At 36.5% G+C, this 23,143-nt stretch overlaps 1 protein-coding gene across 1 annotated transcript in view; it reads right to left on the bottom strand.

Annotated features, from left to right (window-relative positions):
* Window positions 1–7,551: 7,551 nt before the first annotated feature.
* The window catches only part of vipr2 (vasoactive intestinal peptide receptor 2), a 29,196-nt gene continuing 13,604 nt past the window's right edge, over window positions 7,552–23,143 (bottom strand). Inside the window, exons 4-13 of the mRNA XM_043225629.1 lie at window positions 22,275–22,369; window positions 15,248–15,345; window positions 14,747–14,882; window positions 13,735–13,885; window positions 12,643–12,703; window positions 12,410–12,479; window positions 11,100–11,191; window positions 10,444–10,576; window positions 10,143–10,184; window positions 7,552–9,419 (exon numbers count right to left, since the gene is read on the bottom strand). Coding sequence (XP_043081564.1) covers window positions 9,246–9,419; window positions 10,143–10,184; window positions 10,444–10,576; window positions 11,100–11,191; window positions 12,410–12,479; window positions 12,643–12,703; window positions 13,735–13,885; window positions 14,747–14,882; window positions 15,248–15,345; window positions 22,275–22,369 — 1,052 coding nt within the window. The 3' untranslated portion in view covers window positions 7,552–9,245. The remainder of the gene's footprint in view (window positions 9,420–10,142; window positions 10,185–10,443; window positions 10,577–11,099; window positions 11,192–12,409; window positions 12,480–12,642; window positions 12,704–13,734; window positions 13,886–14,746; window positions 14,883–15,247; window positions 15,346–22,274; window positions 22,370–23,143) is intronic.

Here is a 23,143-nt window from a genome sequence, read left to right as displayed (position 1 = left end):
AATGTAAATTCTGCATTAATTGAAAAAAACAAACAAAAACAAATCTACTAATGAAATAAACGTTAACATTTATTTCCATTTCTCTCATTCATAGAACAAAGTAAAGAGAACAAGCGTAAATGTTAAAATTAAGTTATGTGTGAAAGACCTGCTAGTTTATTTAGCATTGGCATGTGACATTTAAAAGTAAAAGTTTTAAAAATATGAGCAAAATATGAGCAACGACTGTGTTAATGCCTGTAGCAAGTAATATCCTACTTGATCATTACATTTACAAGCTAAATAAGTTACATTTAACATGTTGATTACATCTAAAAAGGATTACCTGATTTTGGGTCCACAAATCCATTTAAACACAGTTTGTTTATTATACAATTTAGTTGTTCTCAATGTGGTTCGTTTGCAATTTTATACGGTGTCAAAATGTTTGATTCAGTCAAATTATTTTTATTACCATTATTATTACAACACGAACAAACTTTGTGTGCACATTGTCTCCCATACACTTACTCCATCTAATGAACTGAATTTTCACACTCGCTGTTTGAAAGTGTATTTGATGAAGTTATCATGGCATCGTGTCTGCCAAAATATTAACAGTCCATCACCTGCAAAACAGCGCTATAGAGTACACTAAAAATAAAGCTTAACACACATACTGTGCTGCACTCTAGAGACACGTACTGTAAATTACACTATCCACTAACCCTATAATAAGAATATACAGTTCTGTTGGATAATTATTATTGCAAGCAATATAATATTTTTTTATGTTTACAATGTTTATAACTTAAGTAAATAATACTCTTAGCTTCCAGCTATTTTTTTAGTTTTTTGGTCCCTACAGAAAAACACCTTAGCCTGAGCTCATAACGGCTTTTTCAGTCTAATTAAAGAGCTCTAATGAGTGGTCTTAATGGGGGTTTGTCCAAATTAATCTAGTCGGTCTAGCATAACCATCAAGCGGTTTTGTTTTATTTATTAATTGTTATTATCATTTTTATTATTATTATTATTATCATTATCATCATCATCATCATCATCATGGACTGAAAAAGCTAAATAAACAGTAAACATTGTTGTTGTTGTTATTTATATACAGTACAGGCTATATCACTTATTCCTCACCGGCATTGTTCGCGCGCTTCCTCTTCTGACAAAGACTTTCTTCGAACGGTAACATGACTTTTACGCTTTCCTTGCGTTTATATGGTTATGTTTCCATCCTCCGCTGGTTCCCTGTGACCTTAAAACAGAAGTCGAAGTCCACATGATGAGCTTTTCGAGTGAAAATCCACTTCGAGCAGTGCGGGTGTTCCATGTGCGTGTTCCAACCGAGGAGGAAGCGACACCATTTCACAGCGGAAGCCAAAAGAGGCGACGCGTTACTGTCTTTTAATCACCCCCGCACCACAAACGCAGACGTCCCGGTCGCTCGAAATTAGAAACGAGACCGACTTGATCGTTTTTTGTACGATCCGACCACTGGTGGTCCGCCAAGACCTATTCCGCCCAGCTCTGACTCTTCAAACGCTTCAAACTCTCCTGTGGCCTCGTGCGTGTACTGTGCTTGCGTCATTTTGGCGGGAGAGAGCGGAGTGATTTTTAAATGTGTGCTCTTTCGCTGCTTCCACTTTAGGCCACGCCCAAATGGGGAAAGCTGCCTCCTCGACATATAAAACAGAAATTCTTACTATAACAAAAAAAAACTAAATGCCTCAATGCCTCAATGCCTAAAAGCTTCTCTGGGACAAGGTGTACAGCAAACAAGCTGAAAGAAAACGCAGAACTTGTTGGCATAAAACAAATAGTTGATGTCAGGGTTTGATCATTTCTCCAACAGAAAGGAGGAAAAAGAGGCACTGGATCAATAAAATTTATTTTCTCAATATATCTCCTCTCAGGTTAACATAGGGTGGTGAATTAATCATTTGACATGGATAAAAATAATAAATGTTTCCTGTTGTCAGTTACAGAGTGAATGAATGAAATATTTGTGTCATTCCAGTCAAGATGGTAAACAGATACCCTCTTACCAAGTTCAAGGGGATACCTATATGTTGGATTATTTGAAATATATATTTTATTTAAATCACCTTCACACCACTACTCGCAAACAAAGGGAATGTTCCACTTTTCTCAAATTTCAGTGGTAAAATGCATTCGATATTTTCCCCAAATTCATGACAGAAAAGACATTTTCGAGAAGTGGGACAAAACAGGGTGCAAAACTGAGAAAATAAAACTTTTTACTCAATTTTACTTTTTACAAACGAGCTATGCTTTGCACCCTCCCAACTTTTCTCTCCTTTTTTAACAAAGTACGCATTTTACCTGGGACTGTTTAATATAGCTTCAACTTAATCTTTTAGCATTCAAGATATCTGTAAAACACATTATCATGTTAGCAGACGGATTACACTTTCACATGTGACCAACAATATCAAATATCATAATGAAATATTATCAAAATAGGTGACACAGCCAATAGTGGTGATGAAAAAGGGATTAAAAACTTGAATTAGTAGTCATCAAATACATTGAATCAGTCAATTACTGCATTAAACCAAATACAACAAGCATCGTTTATAAAGCTTTTATTCAAGAGTCACATTTAAGTGATTCTATTTTCTGATATCATTGAAATATCATGGATATCATGGTTACATCTGACAAATTTGACATTTCTTTCACAAAACAAATAGATTTCATGTAGAGCCATTTTGTTTTTCTGCTGCTACTTGGGAATAAAATGACATAATATTTCATAAATGTATTTCATATAAATTGACTGTGTTGACATATCATGGTTGTGACACACATGAAGTATTAACATTAGGGTTTAAAATTTAAAACTATACAAGTCTGTCATGACATGAATGTGCTCTGCGGAGGACCTAAAACCTGAATAATGTAAGATAAAATGTGAAATGTGTCATTTAGCTCAGCTGTGACTGTCACAACACTGTTGCTGATATGTTTAGCAAGACTTTCATCCAGCTATTATCACAAAAATAGTTTTTAAAAAACTCTGTTCGTCTGAAAGTCATGGAGAAAGAAAGTCGTATACATCTAGGATGGCTTCGTTGTGAGTAAAATATGGGGTCATTTTAATTTTGGGGTAAACTATTCTTTTAAGAACAAATTAAAAATGTAATGTAACGCAACTGTGTTGGTATAAAATAATTTTTAACACTAGGGGGCGTTACACAAATTGATACGCAGTAATAAGTATTGCTGTGAGGGCCAACAGAGGGAGACAGAGAACAGACAATAATGGCATAGACAAGCATTTTTATGAAACTGAGAGAAACAATAGAGACTTCTTGTGAGCATCTTGCTGCTCTCCATTGCTTGTCTTCCTTAGATTAGCAGCATTAGATTTTAACCCTGTTTATTAGCTTTTATTGTCTATTAAGAGACAGCTAATTACAAAACAGCGGCCATATGCCACCATCATAATGTTATGTCACTTTCATTATCGTTATAATTCATTAAAATAAACGTTACAATTCACCCCCATGCCATTGCCTTGGACATACATAACAACTTTCTGATAAGGAGATGCTTGGATGAGTTGTAAAAGTTTAAAAGTAAATGTTTGTTACATAATATATTTGCGTATACTGTGTATATTTACGTATATATAAATTCATGTGGTGAAACAGAGGGCTGTCAAATCCAATACAGTTTATCAGTTTCATTGCTCTGGTTCATGTGCACGCACACCAAAGCTCCTAATCTGTATTTGTGTGCCCAGTGTTAACAGCCCGCTTATTCTGTACCGCATGGATATTTTGGACCCGTCCCTGGAGACGAAACTCAGAGTGTTCTTTTTTCCTGGTCAGAAAATTCATTATTCAAGGTGTGTAAACCCTCCATCTGCTGCCTGTCTGGCTTAAACGCTGCACTGTCCATCTGAGCCAGTGGAAATGTTTGACTCGGTCACCTCACTGCAGCAGCACCACAAACATCACACACATACATAAATTCAGCATCACCTGTTGTTGATCTGATATTTCTCCCTCCAAAGACATCAAGATCTGGTTACAAACTACAGTATTAACACGGCAAATATTCAATAAGCATGGCGTTATCCTTATTCATAACCAAAAACTACACTATATGACAAATGTCAAGTAAATATGACATTACCTTCATTCATCTAAAGTATGTGCATAAATTATTATTCTCATGTATGCTGCTACCATAATAGCAAGAAGGCTAGATATCGGACCTCACCTAATACAGACCATTTAGTTATAGTTAAAACGATGCCACAGTTTTTAGACATCTACCATAAAATTATGGTGTTTCATTCTTTATAGTGCATTTATACAAACGCAGCATAAATCTCAAACCTTCTGTAAAACCAATATTTTGACAAAATATCATGTGTTCTTGTCTAGTTATTCATTAATGATGGAAGCGTATACTAAAGTGTTACCACAAAGGCTAATAGTAATAGTGTTTTTTTGCATATGATATAAGTTGCTACCATGTTTTTTGGCCATTTTTGTGTATGTGCCCAGATAATACCACAGGTTTTGGACATTTTCCACCATGGCATTCGTTAAGCACTACATAAACATGCCACCCAACCCAGCATGCACAAGTAAACAAATGCCATAAATAGTATGTACATGCTTGTTTGGATTTGACCTTTTTAGACTGTCAATATCAACAATATAATCTCCCGACTGACCCGGGCACGCACGTCCACTCAGAAAAGAAGAGTTGCTCAGTGAGAGGTTTCTGTTACAGCAGGAGATATCGATGAGGCCAGAAGAGACCGGGACTATAACGGTCCCGACTGATCATCGGAAGGAACGTCTCGCTGTGCAGAGACACTGACGAACAGAGGACTAACTGATAAGTACAGCTGTTCCGAGCGGACAACATGTTTTCAAAGACTCCCAGATGCTGTGTGTGTGTGTGTGTGTGTGTGTGTGAACAGGGGTCAATAACCGGTCATAAGATCCCAAAAGGCCATTTCTATCTCTCTAAAACACATGCCACCCAGCCACAAATACCAGTGAGTGATTTAGACAGCGTATATTTGAAATGCCTGTCTATTTCCATCCAGCGCTGTGATTCTGAAAGCAGATTTGCAGTTCCCAAGAGTATAGCGTGTGGAGGTTTCCGCTTCACCGGCTTCTGAGCTACACAGGTCCAGCGGTCGCCACATCCACAGGCTGACAAGTCGCCTCTTGTCACAGGATTGGATGAGTGTCGTTTCGGCCTAATACCCATGTCAAATGATTTAGCTGGGGTATAGAGGTCAACAGCACCGATAAGTCGGGACGAATCATGATGGATCACTGCCAGAGTGAAGCATCTGGAGATTGTTCGGGTGAAGGGATAGGGCACAGGTGTTAATTAGCAAGTCAGACATTTAAAGTTGTGTAATGTAGGCAAATAAGTTTTAGTGTACTGCGTTCTTGACACAAGAATACATTACCACAAATCCCTTGACAAATTGTAGCTCTAAAATGGCTTATTTGGCATTTTCTGAAGAAATTTATGGGTTGCGCTTACCTTTGCAAAACTAACTGCCACAGTGTAGGTTGGTGTGCGCGGTTGCCAGGGCATTGTTATGCAGTTGCTAAGGTGTGCTGAGTGTTTAACTGGGTGGTTGCTGGGTCAACCCAAGGTAAGCTGGATGGCTATTTGGTGCCTGAATATTAGACAAATTAAATATTAAGATGATTTTTTTATATTTATTTCATTCACTAGGAAAGAAAGCAAACCTAAACTTAAAAAATCATTTTTATTAAAGGAACACTTCACCCAAAAATCTACTTACTCTTAGGCCACCCAAGATGGAGGTAAAAGGTTGAGGAGAAAAGTTTATTCTATAAATGTATTAATAGAAATGTATTGCGTTTATACTGCTACATCAGTATCTCACCAAAGGATCCTCTGCAGTGAATGGGTGCCATCAGTCTAAACAGCTGATAAGAAAGTCGAGGCGATCCACAAATAACCCACATGATTCCAGTTCATGAATTAACATTTAGTGAAGCAAAAGCATGCGTGTTTGTATTAAACAATCCATTTTTAATTTTTCTGACTATTTCTTCTGACTAAAATACAAGTCCTCTGTCCATAATATTGCTTTCTCCAGTGAAAAAGTCATCTTGTCTGAACCAGGAGAGTTAAAGTTATGCTAAGTTTTGTCTGGTCTGATGAAAGACAACCTGATCTTTATCTTGGATTAAAGATGAGTTTGAAGTTGAGGTACTAAAATGAGTAAACCTAATAATAATATAAAAATAAATCTAATTAGAAGAAAATATGAAAAAACTACAATTAATAATTTTTTAAATAATACTAACATAGAACTAGTAATAGTACTAATAATGCTGTATTTAATTCTTCCTAAAGCTCGTAATTCACGACTCAAGTGGGAAATATAACATTTCCGATAAAACATGAAAGCAACATAACTTCGGTGGACATGAACTTGAAAGAATTATGAAATTATTGAAAGAATTCCCTTTTGATGTACATTCATGTTTATTTCATTCTACAACTAGTAAAGAGGAAGAGATGACATCCCACTTGAACTGAGGCGCTACAGCAATCTGTCATTAAAGAGCCACAAAACTCTATTTATCGTTTGAACTTGGCATGAGAGTGGCATGCCTTGTCGGACCCAGCAACAGTCTTAGCGAGGGTCAATTGCATGCAAAATTTGTATGCAGTTTCTACGTAAATGTGTACATTTATAAACGCTGCTAATGAGGACTGGGACATCTCCGGAATGGCAGGGTGCCATCCTTTATTTCCCAGACTGGACACCATCATGTCAATAAAAGCTGACCCAAAGGCCTCATCTTCATTCAAACAACTGTTAGACTGAAAGCTGTGAAACTCCATGATCAGGCTGCGTAAATTACCGTGAAATTTCATTTGTGACATTCTGTCAGTTCAGTTGTTTTTGTGGAGTTGATGGCACTTGTAAACACTGCATGAAGAAACATGACTTGTGTGGATGCCTAGGCCTGAAGCGGCCTGAAAACGAGAGCTGTTATTCCGTTACTTTCTACCTTGCCTCTAAGGAGAAGCACGTTCGCTCGTTTTCGAGGATACGGGAAGGCGATAAGACAACAGGCAGCAATAGAACAGGAAATGAGTCAAAACAACATCATCTGCGTGTGATATCATCAGTGCTCATGGTGAAGCTGATCTGTTGATCGACAAGGGAGAAGCGTAATCGTATTTCACTGGTCCAATTTTAGCAACTCATTTATTGTTCCCAAGACCCACAGTCATAAAAAACAAACCCTACCAATGTTATCTACATTGCAAGAGCAAATTATTTTGGCGTATTAAATAATTTCAATTAGCACAATGTCAACTAAATACGTGCCGAAGATTAAATCCTAATTAAATCGGCTACATTAATAGTGCTAAGAAAGAATCGCTACACACTTGTAAATAAAGATTATTGGAATGCATTGCTACTTAAAATTTTGCATTTGATTTACCGTCACTAATTATGAAATTAATAAGCAAACTGCCTGTACATCATACGAAAAACATTTTAAAAACAACTGTCACATTTAATGAAAAATATCAAGAAACATTCAGCAGAAATGCAAGAACTGCAAAAACTGAGAACAATTGCAGATGGTTAAATATAATAAACAAGAAGTGCACAACAATATGGCCTCTGCTTGTACATAAATGCATTTGTCAAATAAACACGTCCGTTTTTCAAAATGAAGGCAAACTGTCCTCCGCAATAAACTCCTTCAATATTTAATTCAGTCAACCACCCACAATTCCTTTCTGCCAGCTCTAATTAAAGCTCCATCTTTTCTTCTCCCTTTGACAGTCTGATAATGATGCTGAATGCCCCTGCCCGTGGCATCTGTGTCACTTTAAATGAACGCAACCTCGCACGTGGTGTCCCGGGGACCTCTCGCTCTTCAGGCCTGGCTGTAAGAGATCCGATCTCCTCTCCAACCCATTGTGAAGTCTCTGGACCGCAGTTCCCAGAATCTGTTTGCAGAGCACAGCTCACACTGAAATGTCACTTTCATACGCCTTCACACTCGCTGTTTTGTCAGTTCACTTGACCTAAATCTGCATCCAACTGTCTACTGGATTAATTATCTGTTTTCAGTTGAATGAAAAGAGCACAGACAGCAGGATTCATTGCAGTGTACAATTTTCCAAACCTCTGACAATGTGAGGCACGGCAACACAAAAGCAGAAATAATCAGAAACACAGTCACCACCTTCTATTGAAATTACTGATCAGTTGGATATGAAATAAAAGAGTTTGCGGTGTAATAACAGCGAGTCGTGGTTTGGTTTATCACTGGACACATCTTTTTGTGGGCAAACGTAATATTTATGCCACCCACATGTCATTTCATTCATAAGACTACACCGAATCTCCTCAAATAATGAATTACATTCACATGCTAGAATATACACAGCTTTGAAAAAGTATCGTCTTGTATTTGGTTTTTCATACTGCGGCTTTTCTTCAAGATATGAAAGAGGAAGAAGAAAAAAATCCGAGGGGTTGTATAATGACAAAATGGCATTATGTAATGCTGCAGATGTAAAAACAGTTCAATATCAGTGCAAGAATTTTTGCTTTTTCTTACAATCACCACTTTTCATTAAATGCACGTCTGATTTTTACAGTTTCTGAAGTAAGACATATTCTCCTGGCTAATGTGGACACCTCTGGCTGTATTGTCCTCTTTATAAAACCTCACATTTGAGTTTGGCATAGAGGTGACCCACTTTTTTGCAGTCATCCAAGACATGTTCTTGGTGAGGCAGTTGAGTTTTCATGTGTTGATAGCATGGCGTTGAGTTTTCATGAACGTCTAAGAAAATTGCTGTAGGCCTTAAGTAGCATTTATATAACGCTATTATATAATCTGACCCTAATGCAATAAAGAGTTATTATTACAAAAAGCAATGTATATTGGAGTTTTGAACTGGAGTTTTTAATGCCACCAATATTATCCCATTCAAATAGGTTTGGTTTAATGTGCTATTTTGGTGGTTTATAGCAGAATTTGCCTTGAAACGAGGTTCTGAAATCCAGCGTTGAGCCTCAGAGATGCTGAGTCCTCATCGTGTCTCCTGCATGTCAATCTCATGGTTCAGAAAGCCTCGTCCTCTTCAGCGTAAAGCTTTTGAAAAATACTGAGTTGTTAGCCGAGGGGCAGTGAAGTATGAGCGTGATTCATTAAGCGCCGTTTCTGGATGCCTCACACCACGGTGGTCTCGGTCTGTAGGAAAGACTGGGCTCTGGAGTTCCGATGGAACTGGGTCATGTTTTCCTTGCCGTTTCTGGATATGGATGAACTGTGCAGACGGTAGTCGCGACCAATGTACCGCTTTAAACGCAAACTCCGCCACGTCCTCTTGAGTTCGCTCTGGACCTGCAAAGCAGCCAGATATAACATCGATTAGCAAGGTCTTTAGACTAGCATTAGCACAACCACACACTGGGGGCTATGTCAAAATGAAATTAAGATTAAGTCCTCAAAATATGTTTCTAGTTGTACTGTAATTGATTCAGGGCACTATTATTGCAAACACAACAAATGTTTGTTTTATTGTCTTTCATCAGATTTTAATTCAATTTGCTCTGTCTCAGAAAAAGCTTGTTTCCATGCCTTTCCCCTTCATACAGAGGCAACTTTTCTGAAACCCAAACAATTCTTCCTGCATCTCCTTCAGCATCCCTTTTCACTCAGAAATACAACAAATTACAGAAGTAAAATAGGTCGTGAATGTTTCATGTTGACTTGAACGTGAAGGAAAACTACTGCTCTGTTTTAGAACCTAGTGAGCTGCCTTAGGAGACATTTTCAGGCATCACATGCATACAGATGTGTTGTAACTTTATTACACTCTCTTTTAAAATACCTTGTTTTGAACAAATTCTAAAGAAGCACTGCATGTATCCTTAATAGGGATGTCAACGCCAAAATGCATTGACGATCAAATTCACTGTCAAATTGTTCAGTATAAATATTATTATTTAAGCTAATGTGTGGTGGTATTCTTGTCATTTTTTAGTACTGCCTATGTGGGCAGTATGCAGCTCAGGTTTTGGAAAATAACTGAAGAGAGATGTATCAAAGATCAATGAGACTAACCTCACTGTTCAAAAAGCAGTACAATATCGCAACCACCAAGCCCTGTGAAAGAAACAAAGCGTTAATGTGGTACAACACGGATAAAGCACCATACACTTTTTCCTGAAGCCTGGGGTCAGTAGGATTTTTTAAATTATTCAAAAAAATAGACATACTATGAAAATGTATTAAGCTTTTAAATATATTTTAGTAATTTACTGTCACTTCTGATTAATTCATTGCATCCTTGGTGAAAAAACAGTTATAATTACTTTTTTTAAGTTACATTAACTAGTGACATATTATCCTGCATATTCCTCACCTGAAAAGATCCCAGACCAAGGTCAAAGAATATTTTATAGTGGTCCATCTCTCCATGTTCTTCTATGTAAACGAAAGCAACATAGTTGACACCAAACAGAGGGATCAAGAGAAGTGTGGACTTGGCCAACCTCCTAAAAAACAGAAAGAGGAGTAACAGGATTTGGAGTCATTGGAAGGGACCCCTACTGTTATAATAGCTTGGCAATTTTTGTAAGTATATTTTCAAGCACACAATGAAGAGCTTCAAACTGAAATCTCAACTTTAGCAGAACAAAAAAGAGAAAAGCGCATCTAGGAGAGCCATCAAATAAAACAGCCTCTCATGCATTAGAGACAGGGCACTTAAATGCAGAATGTGCCACTCTCAGCAGAACAAAAACTCAGATTGCTACAAATCACAGCATAAATATTTTACCACCATTTTAATGCATACACGTTTTGCAATGCACAATAGATAGTGGAAGACCTGGATAAAAATGGAAAGCAGCCATCCATTTTCAACCATTTTTTTGAAATTCATGCTAGAATGCAACTCCTGGTAAATTTAAAAGGGAGATCTCAGCTATGACCAGAATAGCATGTAAGAGGGTTCAACCATGGTGCCTGATGCCACGTTTGCAGAATAAAATATGAGTTGGCATCCATTTGCAATACCTGTACTGGGATTGATCGTTTCCACCGACATCAGGACACCTCAGTTTCTGAACCAGGATTCGAATGATGCTGATGAATAGAATAAAGTTCAGCTGTGGAACACAGAAAGGAATAAAAAAAGATTTTATATCTTTCCCCTTTTATACAATGACACTATCCAGACTAAACATTACCACTGTTCAATGGATATGACAAGAACCTCTCAAAACATTCAGTAAGACTTTAAACAGATTACAGGATCATTGCACACACTGTGACAAACGTCTTAAAGGAACAGTTGAAGCAAAACCTTTCCAAGTCATTCTGCAATTACAACATTCGATTTCTGTCCATAAAATGAAATTCCAACAGATCCATTGTTGATACCATTGACTTTCTTTGTATGGAGCAATGTATCTTTGCTATGATCCTCGGATGCAAGTCATACCAGTTTGAATGACATGAGGGTCATTGACATGGACATGAGAGACAATGATGACAAAATGTGCATTTTTTGGCTGAATTATTTCTTTAGTAGCCAATCTGGCATATACAATGACACTAGAAACACTAATGTCATTCAAGTTAATAAAATCTATGCTTTGAATGCACCAAAAGTATGCATTTGCCAGACCAAAATTGGATTTGTTCTGCCAAATGCATAACCTCAAATTGATAATCTCCAATTTTCATCTTGTTTGAATCCATCAGACAGATAGCAGAAACAAGAGAGGCCACTTGTTTCTGTTCCTCATAATTAATCCCGCCATAAAAAGTAAAACCAAACAAACAGAAAATCTTAGCCAGAGGTTCATCCACCAGTGGCGTTCTGGGTAGCAGAGAGATGTAATTACACAGTAGCATGGTGTGCAGAGCTCTGTGAGAGAGTTATCTAAACACACCAGAACTGAGCATGTTTGCCAGAAAAAAATTATGTTTTTTTATTATAATTGCATTCCTATGCTCTGGAGGGTTGAGGAACAGGAACATTTTGACCTGGATGCATTCGGGCAAAGCTGTCAAACACAGCCATCACGCTGTCCAAAAACATTTGATCTCTTTCAGGTGAGTGTTTACAAAATGAAAATGGCACAGTGGACACAAGAGAGAGTCTTGGCATGTGTGCTGAGAGAGGCACTTGTGACAGCGTGTTTGCTCTCTCTTCCTGACATGCCTGCGCTCACGTCCCATCCAGGACATGGAAACTGTTCGTGAGACTCAGCACATCCCCACGTCTGCTTTGCTGGCAGAATCCCTCCCTGTCTGACATAATGCATACAGTATGAGGCTGGTCTCTCTGTTTATAATAGCTGGTGTGAGGTTATACTCACAATGACAGATGCCATGATTGGCCAGGTAATCACCCGCCAGGGAATCGGGGCGTCGTTTCTCTCCCAGCATCTGTTATGAGAAGACATCAAAGAGTTACAAGTGCTTTCATAACAGCGGCAGCAAATGGGAATGCGTTTCATCTTCTCCTGCCTCATTTTAATCTCTCGGGTTTAAATATCTGCTATAGTCTCATGTGAGCTCTGTCACTGTCTGATTATGCTCAACTACTCACCCTGTGTCATCGAGGTAAATCCTACACACAATCCATGGAATCATAAACACGGTGGGGAATCCTGGAGGAAGGAGAGGGAATGATCAAATATCAAGAGACTTAGTAGTGACATTCATGCAAACAGACAGACAGACAAATAGGATAGATAGATAGATAGATAGATAGATAGATAGATAGATAGATAGATAGATAGATAGATAGATAGATAGATAGATAGATAGATAGATAGATAGATAGATAGAGGGACAGATGGATGGACGAATAGATAGATAGATAGATAGATAGATAGATAGATAGATAGATAGATAGATAGATAGATAGATAGATAGATAGATAGATAGATAGATAGATAGATAGATAGATAGAAGGCCCGATAGATAGATAGAATGTGATGTTAGGAAACAGCATCTTTGCTCGGACACCTGCTGAGAAATTGTTATTTCAGTTTCCTGTTGGGATGTGGGCCACTATCTCTGAACAGAAGTAAAGCCGGAGAGGAAATGCTGGTAAACAGAACATGATTAAAGAGGCCATGTTAGTCGTCACTGTCATGATGAAAGAGAAGCTTAATGAAGTGTTGATATGATGAGTCTAGCAAGCCACACCCAAGCCTGTCCTCTAGAAATGAATGAAGAGCCTGCTTTCCTTTCTCTCGCCTGGAAACTCCAGGGAGACAACAAACTACAAAGAAACACTAATACATAATGTAAGACAAACAGACTGAACAAGACTGATGGCACGTCATCTCGTTCCCTATGCTGTTTTTCCTCTGAGTAGTGAACGACATCTATTCAGAAGTGTTTGAATGAATTAAGACATTCAGTGCTACACCGTGAAGAGGTGTGGGTTCTCAAATGATTTTCTATGCACGCATGTGTTCGTGTCAGATAAGATGAAAGCTAAAGCATCAAATGCAGTGGGAAGTGGAAAATCTCTAGGCTTTAGACTCAAATAATCCTTTATTTACTCAAATACCTGCTTATAGGTGAAAACACTGACATGAACAGACAGAAAGTGATTCTAAGAAGTAACAATTGGTTTTGGAAAACGGAAACAGCTTAAAAAAGGTCAGTGTTTCTAATGAAGACTTACCCCAGCCAATAAGGAGGTAAATTATAAAGTGTCTGTTCTCAGAGAAGATGACCATCAGTAAAGTTTGTAGGTACAGCCCTTCCACCAGCAACCAGTAGAAGTTTGCCATGATGAAGTAGTTGAAGATGATCAGGCTGGCCTTACAACCAATCTAAACACAAGAAAAGAGAACTTATATGTGGATCTCAGAAATACCAAAGACCGTGACAAACAAACATGACAAGATTTGGGTTTTTATGGTCTGTAGTGACAGAAATAACCACCTTTTAAAACCGCTGAAGCATAAAATGTGTTTAGTTGACTATGCATGTTTTAAGAAACTGGCTTAGCTCAGTTCAGATCCTTAAAGGTGAAGTGTGTAATTTTAATGTGTGCAGACAGCTCAAAGTAAACCGTTTGTTGGTGAACAAATATTGCTGTTTGTTTGAGGTGTCTGGTAGGACAACTTCTGGTTGAACCAATGCTGAGGAATGGGATTACCTGTTTGACCAAGCAATGGAAGTCTAGCTGACATGGTGTTGAGAACCAATAATTTTTTTTGTGTTTTTGTGTCAAAAATACAGAACATTAGTACTATGACATAGTATTGCAAGTTCTCAGAATTGTGAGATACAGACATGGAATTCTTTACATTTCAGAATTCTAAGTTGAAAATAAAAAGACTTGAGTGTCTAGAAAAGCGCTACATAAATGTAAGGATTACTATTATTATTATTATTATTATTATTATTATTATTATATCAAAGTGTGGTGAATTTTTTTGGCCCTTCTGTAAATAAATAAACACACACATACAGTATATATTTGGAAAATGTTTACATGTCTATATTTATATTCATAATTTATATTATAAATGAATATGTATTTAATATATATATATATATATATAAAACATATTTTTCTAAAATATATACATGCACACACATAATAAATATACATGTACATATATAAAAAATATATTTACTAATTTACAAATAATTTACTTGTGGATTTTCTGGATGGATAGACTCACCAGCGAAGGCTGTTTTGTACATTCTGCATTATCGTGGGAAAACAGAATGGCATCTTTGACCAGCACAGCGATGGCTCTCAGTATGAACGAGAAGAACAGGTTCAGATGGATGTAGTTCCTGGTGCAGTGGAGTTTTCTGGTGGAGCGAGACAGAGCTGTAAATAAACCTGGCCTCTTTTCTATTTTAATTGTACTCATGGTTAGTTTGTGAGAAAAATTCAGAGAGTCTTAAGCACTGTCCCATTCATCACATCTCCAGACAACTTCTTAAATTAATAATTTCATTCCAGCTAGATAAACACTATCGGCTAGAAACTCCAAGCGCCAAGCATAATGTTTATCCTCAATGTCAAAAAAAGTAAAATATAGTTGTTCAGAAGCCTGCCAAATTCAACTCCATAACAGTTACAATTAATATAAGGCAGGCTCATCCATCCATACAAAGTGTAGAGTAATATAAAGCAGACACAACTACTGGAACTATTTAAAGCTGTTTCAGACCTGAACAGACAGAGGATGGTGCTGCCGGTGATGAGTGCTATGAGAGAGAGGCTGTGTCCGAGAGTGTAAAGGGTCTTCATCACCGTGTAGAAAAGAAGCTGGACAGAAAGAGAAACAACATTTGAGAAACACTTTGTATCTGCAATGTTTTATTTTTAGTGGGGTTAAGACGCCCCACATAAAAATCAGCTATTCCCCAAAGAGATCTAGACCATTAACTCAAAATAAAATAAAATAAAACAGTTTATGATTATATAATCACTATAAATCACTATGGCAAAAATCACTCAATAACATGTATGAATTTGACTAGTCCAATCGTGTTGCACATTCCTCGGAAACATTTAAATTCTGTCATCACCAGCCCACGCTCATGATGCATAAAAATCATACCTTTTTTTTCCTAGCAAAACAAAATGTCAAAGCTTCCATTTCCATACAACAGAAATGCATGGTTAAAAAGCATTCCAGCTGCCATTTTATTTGGTTTATTTAAAAGCAAAAATATTTATTTGGGTCTCATTTTATTTACAAAAAAATAATAAAATAAAATTGTAAAGTTAAACAAAATCTATATGCCAGACCATGCAAATTTGTATATACTGTACACAAAATAAGTAGCAAAGAAAAAAGAAAAAACTTTGGCCATGTTTTAAATTCCCTACCTGTTTAAACTCCTATTTTTGTATATAATCATCACTTTTTATGTCAAGAGCAGTTGCTACATTAAATGAGTGCTGGATATACAGCACAATATGTCAAAAAATAAAGCATTTAAAGCACTCAGCAGTACAAGCAATGCATTTAAGCCCTATGCTGTGTTTTAAATGTGATGAAATGATGTATACAAGCTAAATGTGAATTCTCTCACGGATCAAGGATGACAGGGTGACTAACAAGCATGGAAATGGCGAGTTGGCCAGGCGGCTGATTGGTGGTAGAAGAGCGTGATGAAGCTCAGACAGACTCATCCCCCATAAACAGCATTCTTTCAGTCTGACTTACAACCTGGCACACTGGAGCCACAGACCCACTTAACAACATCACCACCAGGAACATTCCTCCTGAGCTTCTTTAAACATAAAGTTCACTAAATTTAGCGTGAGAGGGATATTTTACAACATTTGGTTTATCTGTCCATTTAGAGTGTTTTATCCGGTTGTGTGCATGCCAGCTTGCTTTTGCTTTTTGATTTGCTTTTAGACCATTATTGCTTGATAGATTTGTGGTCATATGATTCTAAATGACACAAACATGTGTATAGTGCATATTTATTAATTAATAGTTTACAGCTTTATAAATTAATATAAAATTAGGTGATGTATGTCACAGTGTACAATACTGATCACAAGTTTGGGGTCAGAAGACACTAAAATAGGTTAAATTTAAGTTTGGTCCAGGACACATTAAATTAATCAAAAGAAATGGTAAAGATATTTATAATGTTCTAAATGAATTCTGATGTCATTCTGTAATTGAAGTTGCATTTCTAGAATAAATGAAATGCACTTAAAATTCACATTTGTTTTAAAGTGGTCTGATTACAAAATGAAAAAAAAATTTTTCTTGATTTTCTTCAGTTATCATTTCACACGGTTATCTTTTCGGTAAACATATTTTAGAAAAAACATATCATAATAGGGTAAAATATTTTATGCTCACATTATGTCACAATCAAGAAACTATCTCTGTAAATGATTTTCCCACTATAAATATTGAAACTATATAAAGAGTTTATCTGCAAAAACAGATCAGGACAAAATGTATGTATTGTGTTTTATTGCATTAGTTGGATGTATTTTTAGACATTTTTAAACCTAATGAAAATAACCCAGCTGCAGTTTGATTGGATTACACAAATGAACTCTTACTACATAAATGAATTGTCATTTTCATAAATCTGTAAATAAAATGCATTTAAAAAGTAGAAAAAAGGATGTCATGGTAACAATTCAACAAGTTTCCAAGTTTTAATGTATAAAAGAAAAAACAAAACAAAAAAGACTAAATGTTCATGTAAGAAAAAAGAAACTACTTTAAATCTGACAAACAATCCAAAATGTACCCGAAATTGGGGGAAAAGGCACCCATTTGAATACGTAAGTGGTTGACATTTTTGGTCTAATCCTCTAGTAAAGTTCATACTAAGCCTGTAACACATCCTCTATAAACAACTAGTGATGTGCAGGTTATCAGAGCTGCAGCAGTTAAAATAAGGAGACAGAAACCAGCCTCTGTGCTGGCTTTGTATGAGATGAGGGATTGTTTTCTTCTTCAGACAGTCTCTTATTTATTGTTGGATGTGGTATGAGTTTCAGGGAATGCCCATGGAAAACGTCTGGAGAATTTCAGATTAAAAGTGACACTAATATGGCACTTGGACCTCAACATGCGACCCAAGGCCCCGGAAGAGGTGAGCAGTATTTAGATGATGTCTAAGTAGACTGTTTAGACTTTCAGGTGATGTGTCTCATCTTTAATGTTCAAATAAGAGAGTGATAATCTTGAAAACTGCACAGTAAAGCCAATGCTAATCAGCTGTTGCAATTCTGGCCTAACAAATGGCGTGAGTTTCAGACCAACAGTGGGTAATATAAAAAAAAAAACCTGTTTGAAAATAGTCATTAACTCCATTTGGTGATGCAAAATGACATGCTTTGACAAATCAAAGACAGAACCAATTAAAAGACTCGCTCTCCTCTGGTGAGTAAATCATTTAAGTTAAATACAACCTTCACTCTAATGTAATAAATTTAGTATGAAAGACAACCTAGTCTAACATATGTGTACATTTATCAGGTGATATCATTTACTGTGAACTCTAAAACGAATATCAGGTGTCCTTTTAAACAGAATCAATAGCCCAAGGTTACAAGATCAATGTCCAATTTAATTCATCAGCAGGGTTGTTTTAATTTCTCTGAAGTGTCCTGGGGCAGGACTTCTTTGAAGTGAAGCAGGACGGGGCTCAAGAAATCAGGTTTCAGACAGGTTTGACTCAAGGTCGATCAGTGTTCTTACTAACGCCTTAGGAGGACGACTTTAGTCATCTCTGCTAATTTCCACGAGAGAACTCTGAGAGGATGGGAATGTGCCCTCTGCTACTGTCTCTCTACCCTTCAGGAAATTGCTTTAATGTTTCATTTCCCCCGACACAGGATCAGAATGAAAAACAGCGAACTGTCCCCTCATCGCTCAAACGAGCAGCATAGAGTCATCTGGGCAATATCCCAAACCGCACGGCTGCCAACCGTCTTACTGCGGAGCACGTGCTGAACTCTGGGTGATGTCAAAAGTCCATTGGCGATAATTTTGATGGAAAACATTTCAAGGGAGACGTACAGTCTCTCTAAACATTAAGGAACAATATGAGAGTAAAACATAAAACAAGACTTTCCTTGTATGGCCCACTCTGATAAAGCACAGCGTGTTTGACAGAAGCAAAGAGTTTAGCCAGTGATAACTGAGCTCATTTGCATAGGCTGGTTTTGCTACCATTAACACTGTCCAATTTTTCAAAAATTGTTCAAAAAAAGATTTCATATTTTTATGCATTCTATGCAAAAGTATAATGTTTTTATTTATTATAAGTATTATATTATTTAAAAAGAAAAGTATTATTTTATTGAAAGAAAAAAATCTATACAGTGTACTCTTACTTTTTCCACAAAACTATTAAGCAACAAGACTGTTTTCAACATTCCTTATAATAACAAATGTTTCTTGAGCAGAAAACCTCCTGATCGCAAACTTAACAAAAGAATAAATTAATTCATGATTAAATTAATTCATGAATAAATAATAAAAAGTGGGAGAGTGATAAGTCACGATGTAAAATATGAAGTTGAAATGATGAAAAGTGTAAGACAAAGTCCATTATGAGGAAATAAGTTGCAAATGAAAGATATGATTTCACATACACTCTTAAAAAGAGGTGCTTCACAAGGTTTTTCATGCTATAGAAGAGCCTTTTTTGGCTCCATATAGAACAATTCAGTCAAAGTTTCTTTAAAGAACCACTTCTTGCTCAACTTCTTGTAGATCCTTTTGTGAAACAGGCAGGTTCATCAGATGTTAAAGGTTCTTTATGGAAACATTTAGACAAAAAGGTTCTTCTATGGCATTGTGAAGGACTTTATTTTTAGTGTATAGTGAGATGTAAAGTCATAATCACAATAAATACAGGTATGAGGAGAAAAAACTCTAATAATTGATTTTTTTACTCTAAAATAGAAATGGGTTTCCACCAAAACAAAAAAAACAAAAAAAACAATGCACAAGCTACTGTATACATGAAGCAAATCTGTTGCTCTGTTTCCAGAGATGTCAAACCGGTTGTAATGAAATCCAGTTCAAATCCAATTTCTATGCTGGATCATCCTGTTTTTGTGTCTATAGCCTCAGACAGGCCGATTTGCACCATTTCAAGGCTGTTTCAGTCATGGCACGCATCTCCTTTCAACATATAGCCAATCAGAGCGGACCGATGTGTCAGCATGTCTGCTCTGATCCTTGGTATCACCTCAAGTCACACTGACAACTCACTACGCTTCACAGGACTGTTTATCCAGCCATAAGAGGCGTTTGCCCTCGCTGCTGGAGATGACATGTGTCCATGAATGCCCAAAACTACACGCTCATGACAGAAGCAAAGAATATGAAACACACAGGCTGACATTTGTATAGAGAATCCCTCTAATAATAGTTGATTTCGTTTCAACTTTCTAGAGTTAAAGCAGATTTGAGTCCTGTCATCTTCAAGCATTTGCGCTCTCTGAAATACAGTATTCCCCTGTGCATCTTAATGTCATTTTGGTGTAACTCCATAATTTATTAAATTGCACAACTTTACATTTAAAATGCCTTGGCTGAACTTTAACTCTTGCCAATTGACTTGTGTTGATCTGGGACATTTTAACGCTTAATAACACATTTATTCATCATAATAACTTAAGCGGGGTATACTTAACATTTGCATTTAAATCCTTATTTAGCTTAAATGCTGCTCTTTTTCCCTCAGACAGCTGTTTAAGTTAGTATGCTGGGGAGGTTTCATCAGATTATGATGAAGACATTTTCCTTTTTTTTCGAAATGACAGTTTCTACATACTGACTCCAATATGCAATGTGGCAAATGTTCCTCTCGTTCTCTGCATTCTCAGGACTGCCAACTCCTTAAAAATAGCACTGATGTATTAAGAGCATTTATTTTATAAATAATGTCATGAAGATTTAATTGACCAACAAATCTTATGTCAAACCCAGCCATGGGTATGAGCTAAAAACATCTAACGACTTACAAAAAGACATGTTTAACTAAAGCTTACAAGAATTAGATGGGGAAAAATGTCAATTTCCAATGTCCTATCAAGGAAAGGAGAGTTGAGTTTATGGGACATCTCCTGATGCCCTTGACCAATGAAAAAATAACAAAACAGCATTGCCAGGTGTTATAGCATGTAAAATAAATCACAGTACGCTCAAAAATCGGTCGCTAATCTAGACAATCCTATTTTTTAAAATGAATAATAAATGTTTCTTGAGCTCCAAATCAGCATATTAGGATGACTTCTGAGGGATCATGTTAATAAAGGCTAGAGTAATTATGCTAAAAATTAAGTTTTGTCATCACAGGAATAATTTACTCTTTTAAATATATTTTCAAATAGAAAGAATGTATTTTAAATTATAGTACTATTTTACAATATAACATTTTTACTACAATTTTAATCAACTAAATGTCTTGGCGAGCATAGAAGACTTTCTTCAAAAACCTTACAAACAGTGGTGTATTTTTTCATAAAATGACATTATTTGTTTATGATTTCTTGTAATATTTTGATAATCTGAGGAGCATTGTTCTTAGGTGTGACAATTTTGAATTCTAAAGTTTTAATTTGTACACATGATGTTAGATCTTTTTTTTTTTTTGGTTTGATTGTAGTAACTAACTTGACTTATGGTGCATCAACAGCGGTCTTTTTAAGTTTCTTAAGGTACCGGCTAATTAGCAATCCCTTTTTTTTAACTAACACCTGGTTTGTTGAGCGTTAACTAAAGACCCTGTAAATTGTGAATTATTATAAAGTAAACTCTAAAAACATAAATCGCTATCAAAATATATAATATATGACATTTGAAGAACAAATTAATGAAAACTTCCCAGAATCCTGTGAACTCCAAATGATTCGGTTCACTCCTCTGCTCTGGGGTCTGTCTTGACACTGGCATTGCTATGGTTCACTTCCTGCAGAGGTTCCCTCCATTCAGTAGCACATGACTATTCAAATCTCCAAAGCACAGTCGCAGGATGAACAGTAAATTTCACGGATGATTAGCCGGTTTATTTCTAACAGAATGAATCTAGTTTTGTAATAAGACAAAAAGCTACATGTTACAAGAAATTTATAGTTTTTTTAATATTCTGCTGCAATAAAAGAACAAAAGCACCTCTCTGTTCTGATTCTTTTATCATCTGCTCTTTTTTTGGCTCCCTGGGACTCTTTTCGACTTCAAACGCATCTAAAATCATTTGTCTCTAAATTTGGGATCCTGAGAAATATAACACGGAGAGCAATTTGGTTGAAAGCCCATGAAAATACACTTGAGCCAGCTGCTCGCTTTCTTTTAAAACTCTAGTGCTTTCTACGACTGTTTGTCTCTGGCAGACACACGCATGAACAAACACATGCATGCATGTACGCACTCGCATTTCCAAATGCACACACACACACACACACACACACATAGACTCTGGCCCAAAGCTAGTCCCAGCTGGCATAGATTTAGGCTAGATAGTGGGCACTAAAAGGTTCAGGGTCCTGAAGTGCCCTCAGATTTTTTTTTCTGTGGTTGTTGCACATGTGGAGGGAACAACAGTGCCTTTCAGATAAAATATCTTCCTTTACCACTGCCATTCATGCATAGCTCCTTCAGGATGATTAGCACAATGATCCTAAACACTGTGTACAATCAAAAGCCCCACACTGACAGAATGGGAAAGATCTGACTAAATACACTCACTCACCTTGGCTGCGTCCGGGGGGGGCTCAAAGCAAACGCTGTTGATGCTGGGATACACGTCAGACCAGCCTTCTGCTGTGCAGTTCCTGCTAATGATGCCTAGAACAAACAGACATTGCGTCGTTAACAGCCAATTTATCAGACTGATTAATAGCAATTTAGACTGACAGCCAGTATTGGTGAGTGTTTTGGTTCAACAACGGTGCGCACTGTAGAAAGCCTAGAGATATCAGAGAAAGCTAAACACGGCAATAAGCTAATCAAAGAAATTAATCAAGAATAAAGCTCAACAAAGCCTGCCAAGAAATGTTTTACCCAAAAGAAAAAATATATTTTGTAAAACAGTCTGCTGAAGGAAAGCGAAGCATACCTTTAGTATCAGTGCAATTTCTGCCATTACTTTTATGAAAACTGAATGCGTTTTGAATGCAATAAATTTACCAAAACTGACAGTTAACATTTACACAATGTCATGAAACATCATATTCTAAGTAAATGCTGTTCCTCTGAAAAATGTATCACATGCAGTGTCCAAAAAATATGAATCATCACATATTATTAAGCAGTTTTTAACACTGATAATAAGAAATGTTTCTAGAATGATATAGGAGAGTATTGCCTGCTATTTTTTAAATAAATTTAAATAGAACAGTTACTACAGTTACTTAAAACAGTTACTTGAAAATTGTATATGTCACAATACAACTGTATTATTATAATATTACTGTTTAAATAAATGCACTCTTGGTGATTTGGAGATTTGAATAAAAACTGTACAACATTATTAACATAAATTAAATTCCAAGCAGTAAAAACAAATGCTGTTTACACTGAAATGTATTTATTCAGTATGGTATTACTGCATTTTTTCAA

The sequence above is a fragment of the Puntigrus tetrazona genome, chromosome 24, assembly GCF_018831695.1.
Source record: "Puntigrus tetrazona isolate hp1 chromosome 24, ASM1883169v1, whole genome shotgun sequence".
NCBI lineage: Eukaryota > Metazoa > Chordata > Actinopteri > Cypriniformes > Cyprinidae > Puntigrus > Puntigrus tetrazona.
Note: the sequence above shows the minus strand (reverse complement) of the source record. Positions and strands in the feature narration are given on the sequence as shown.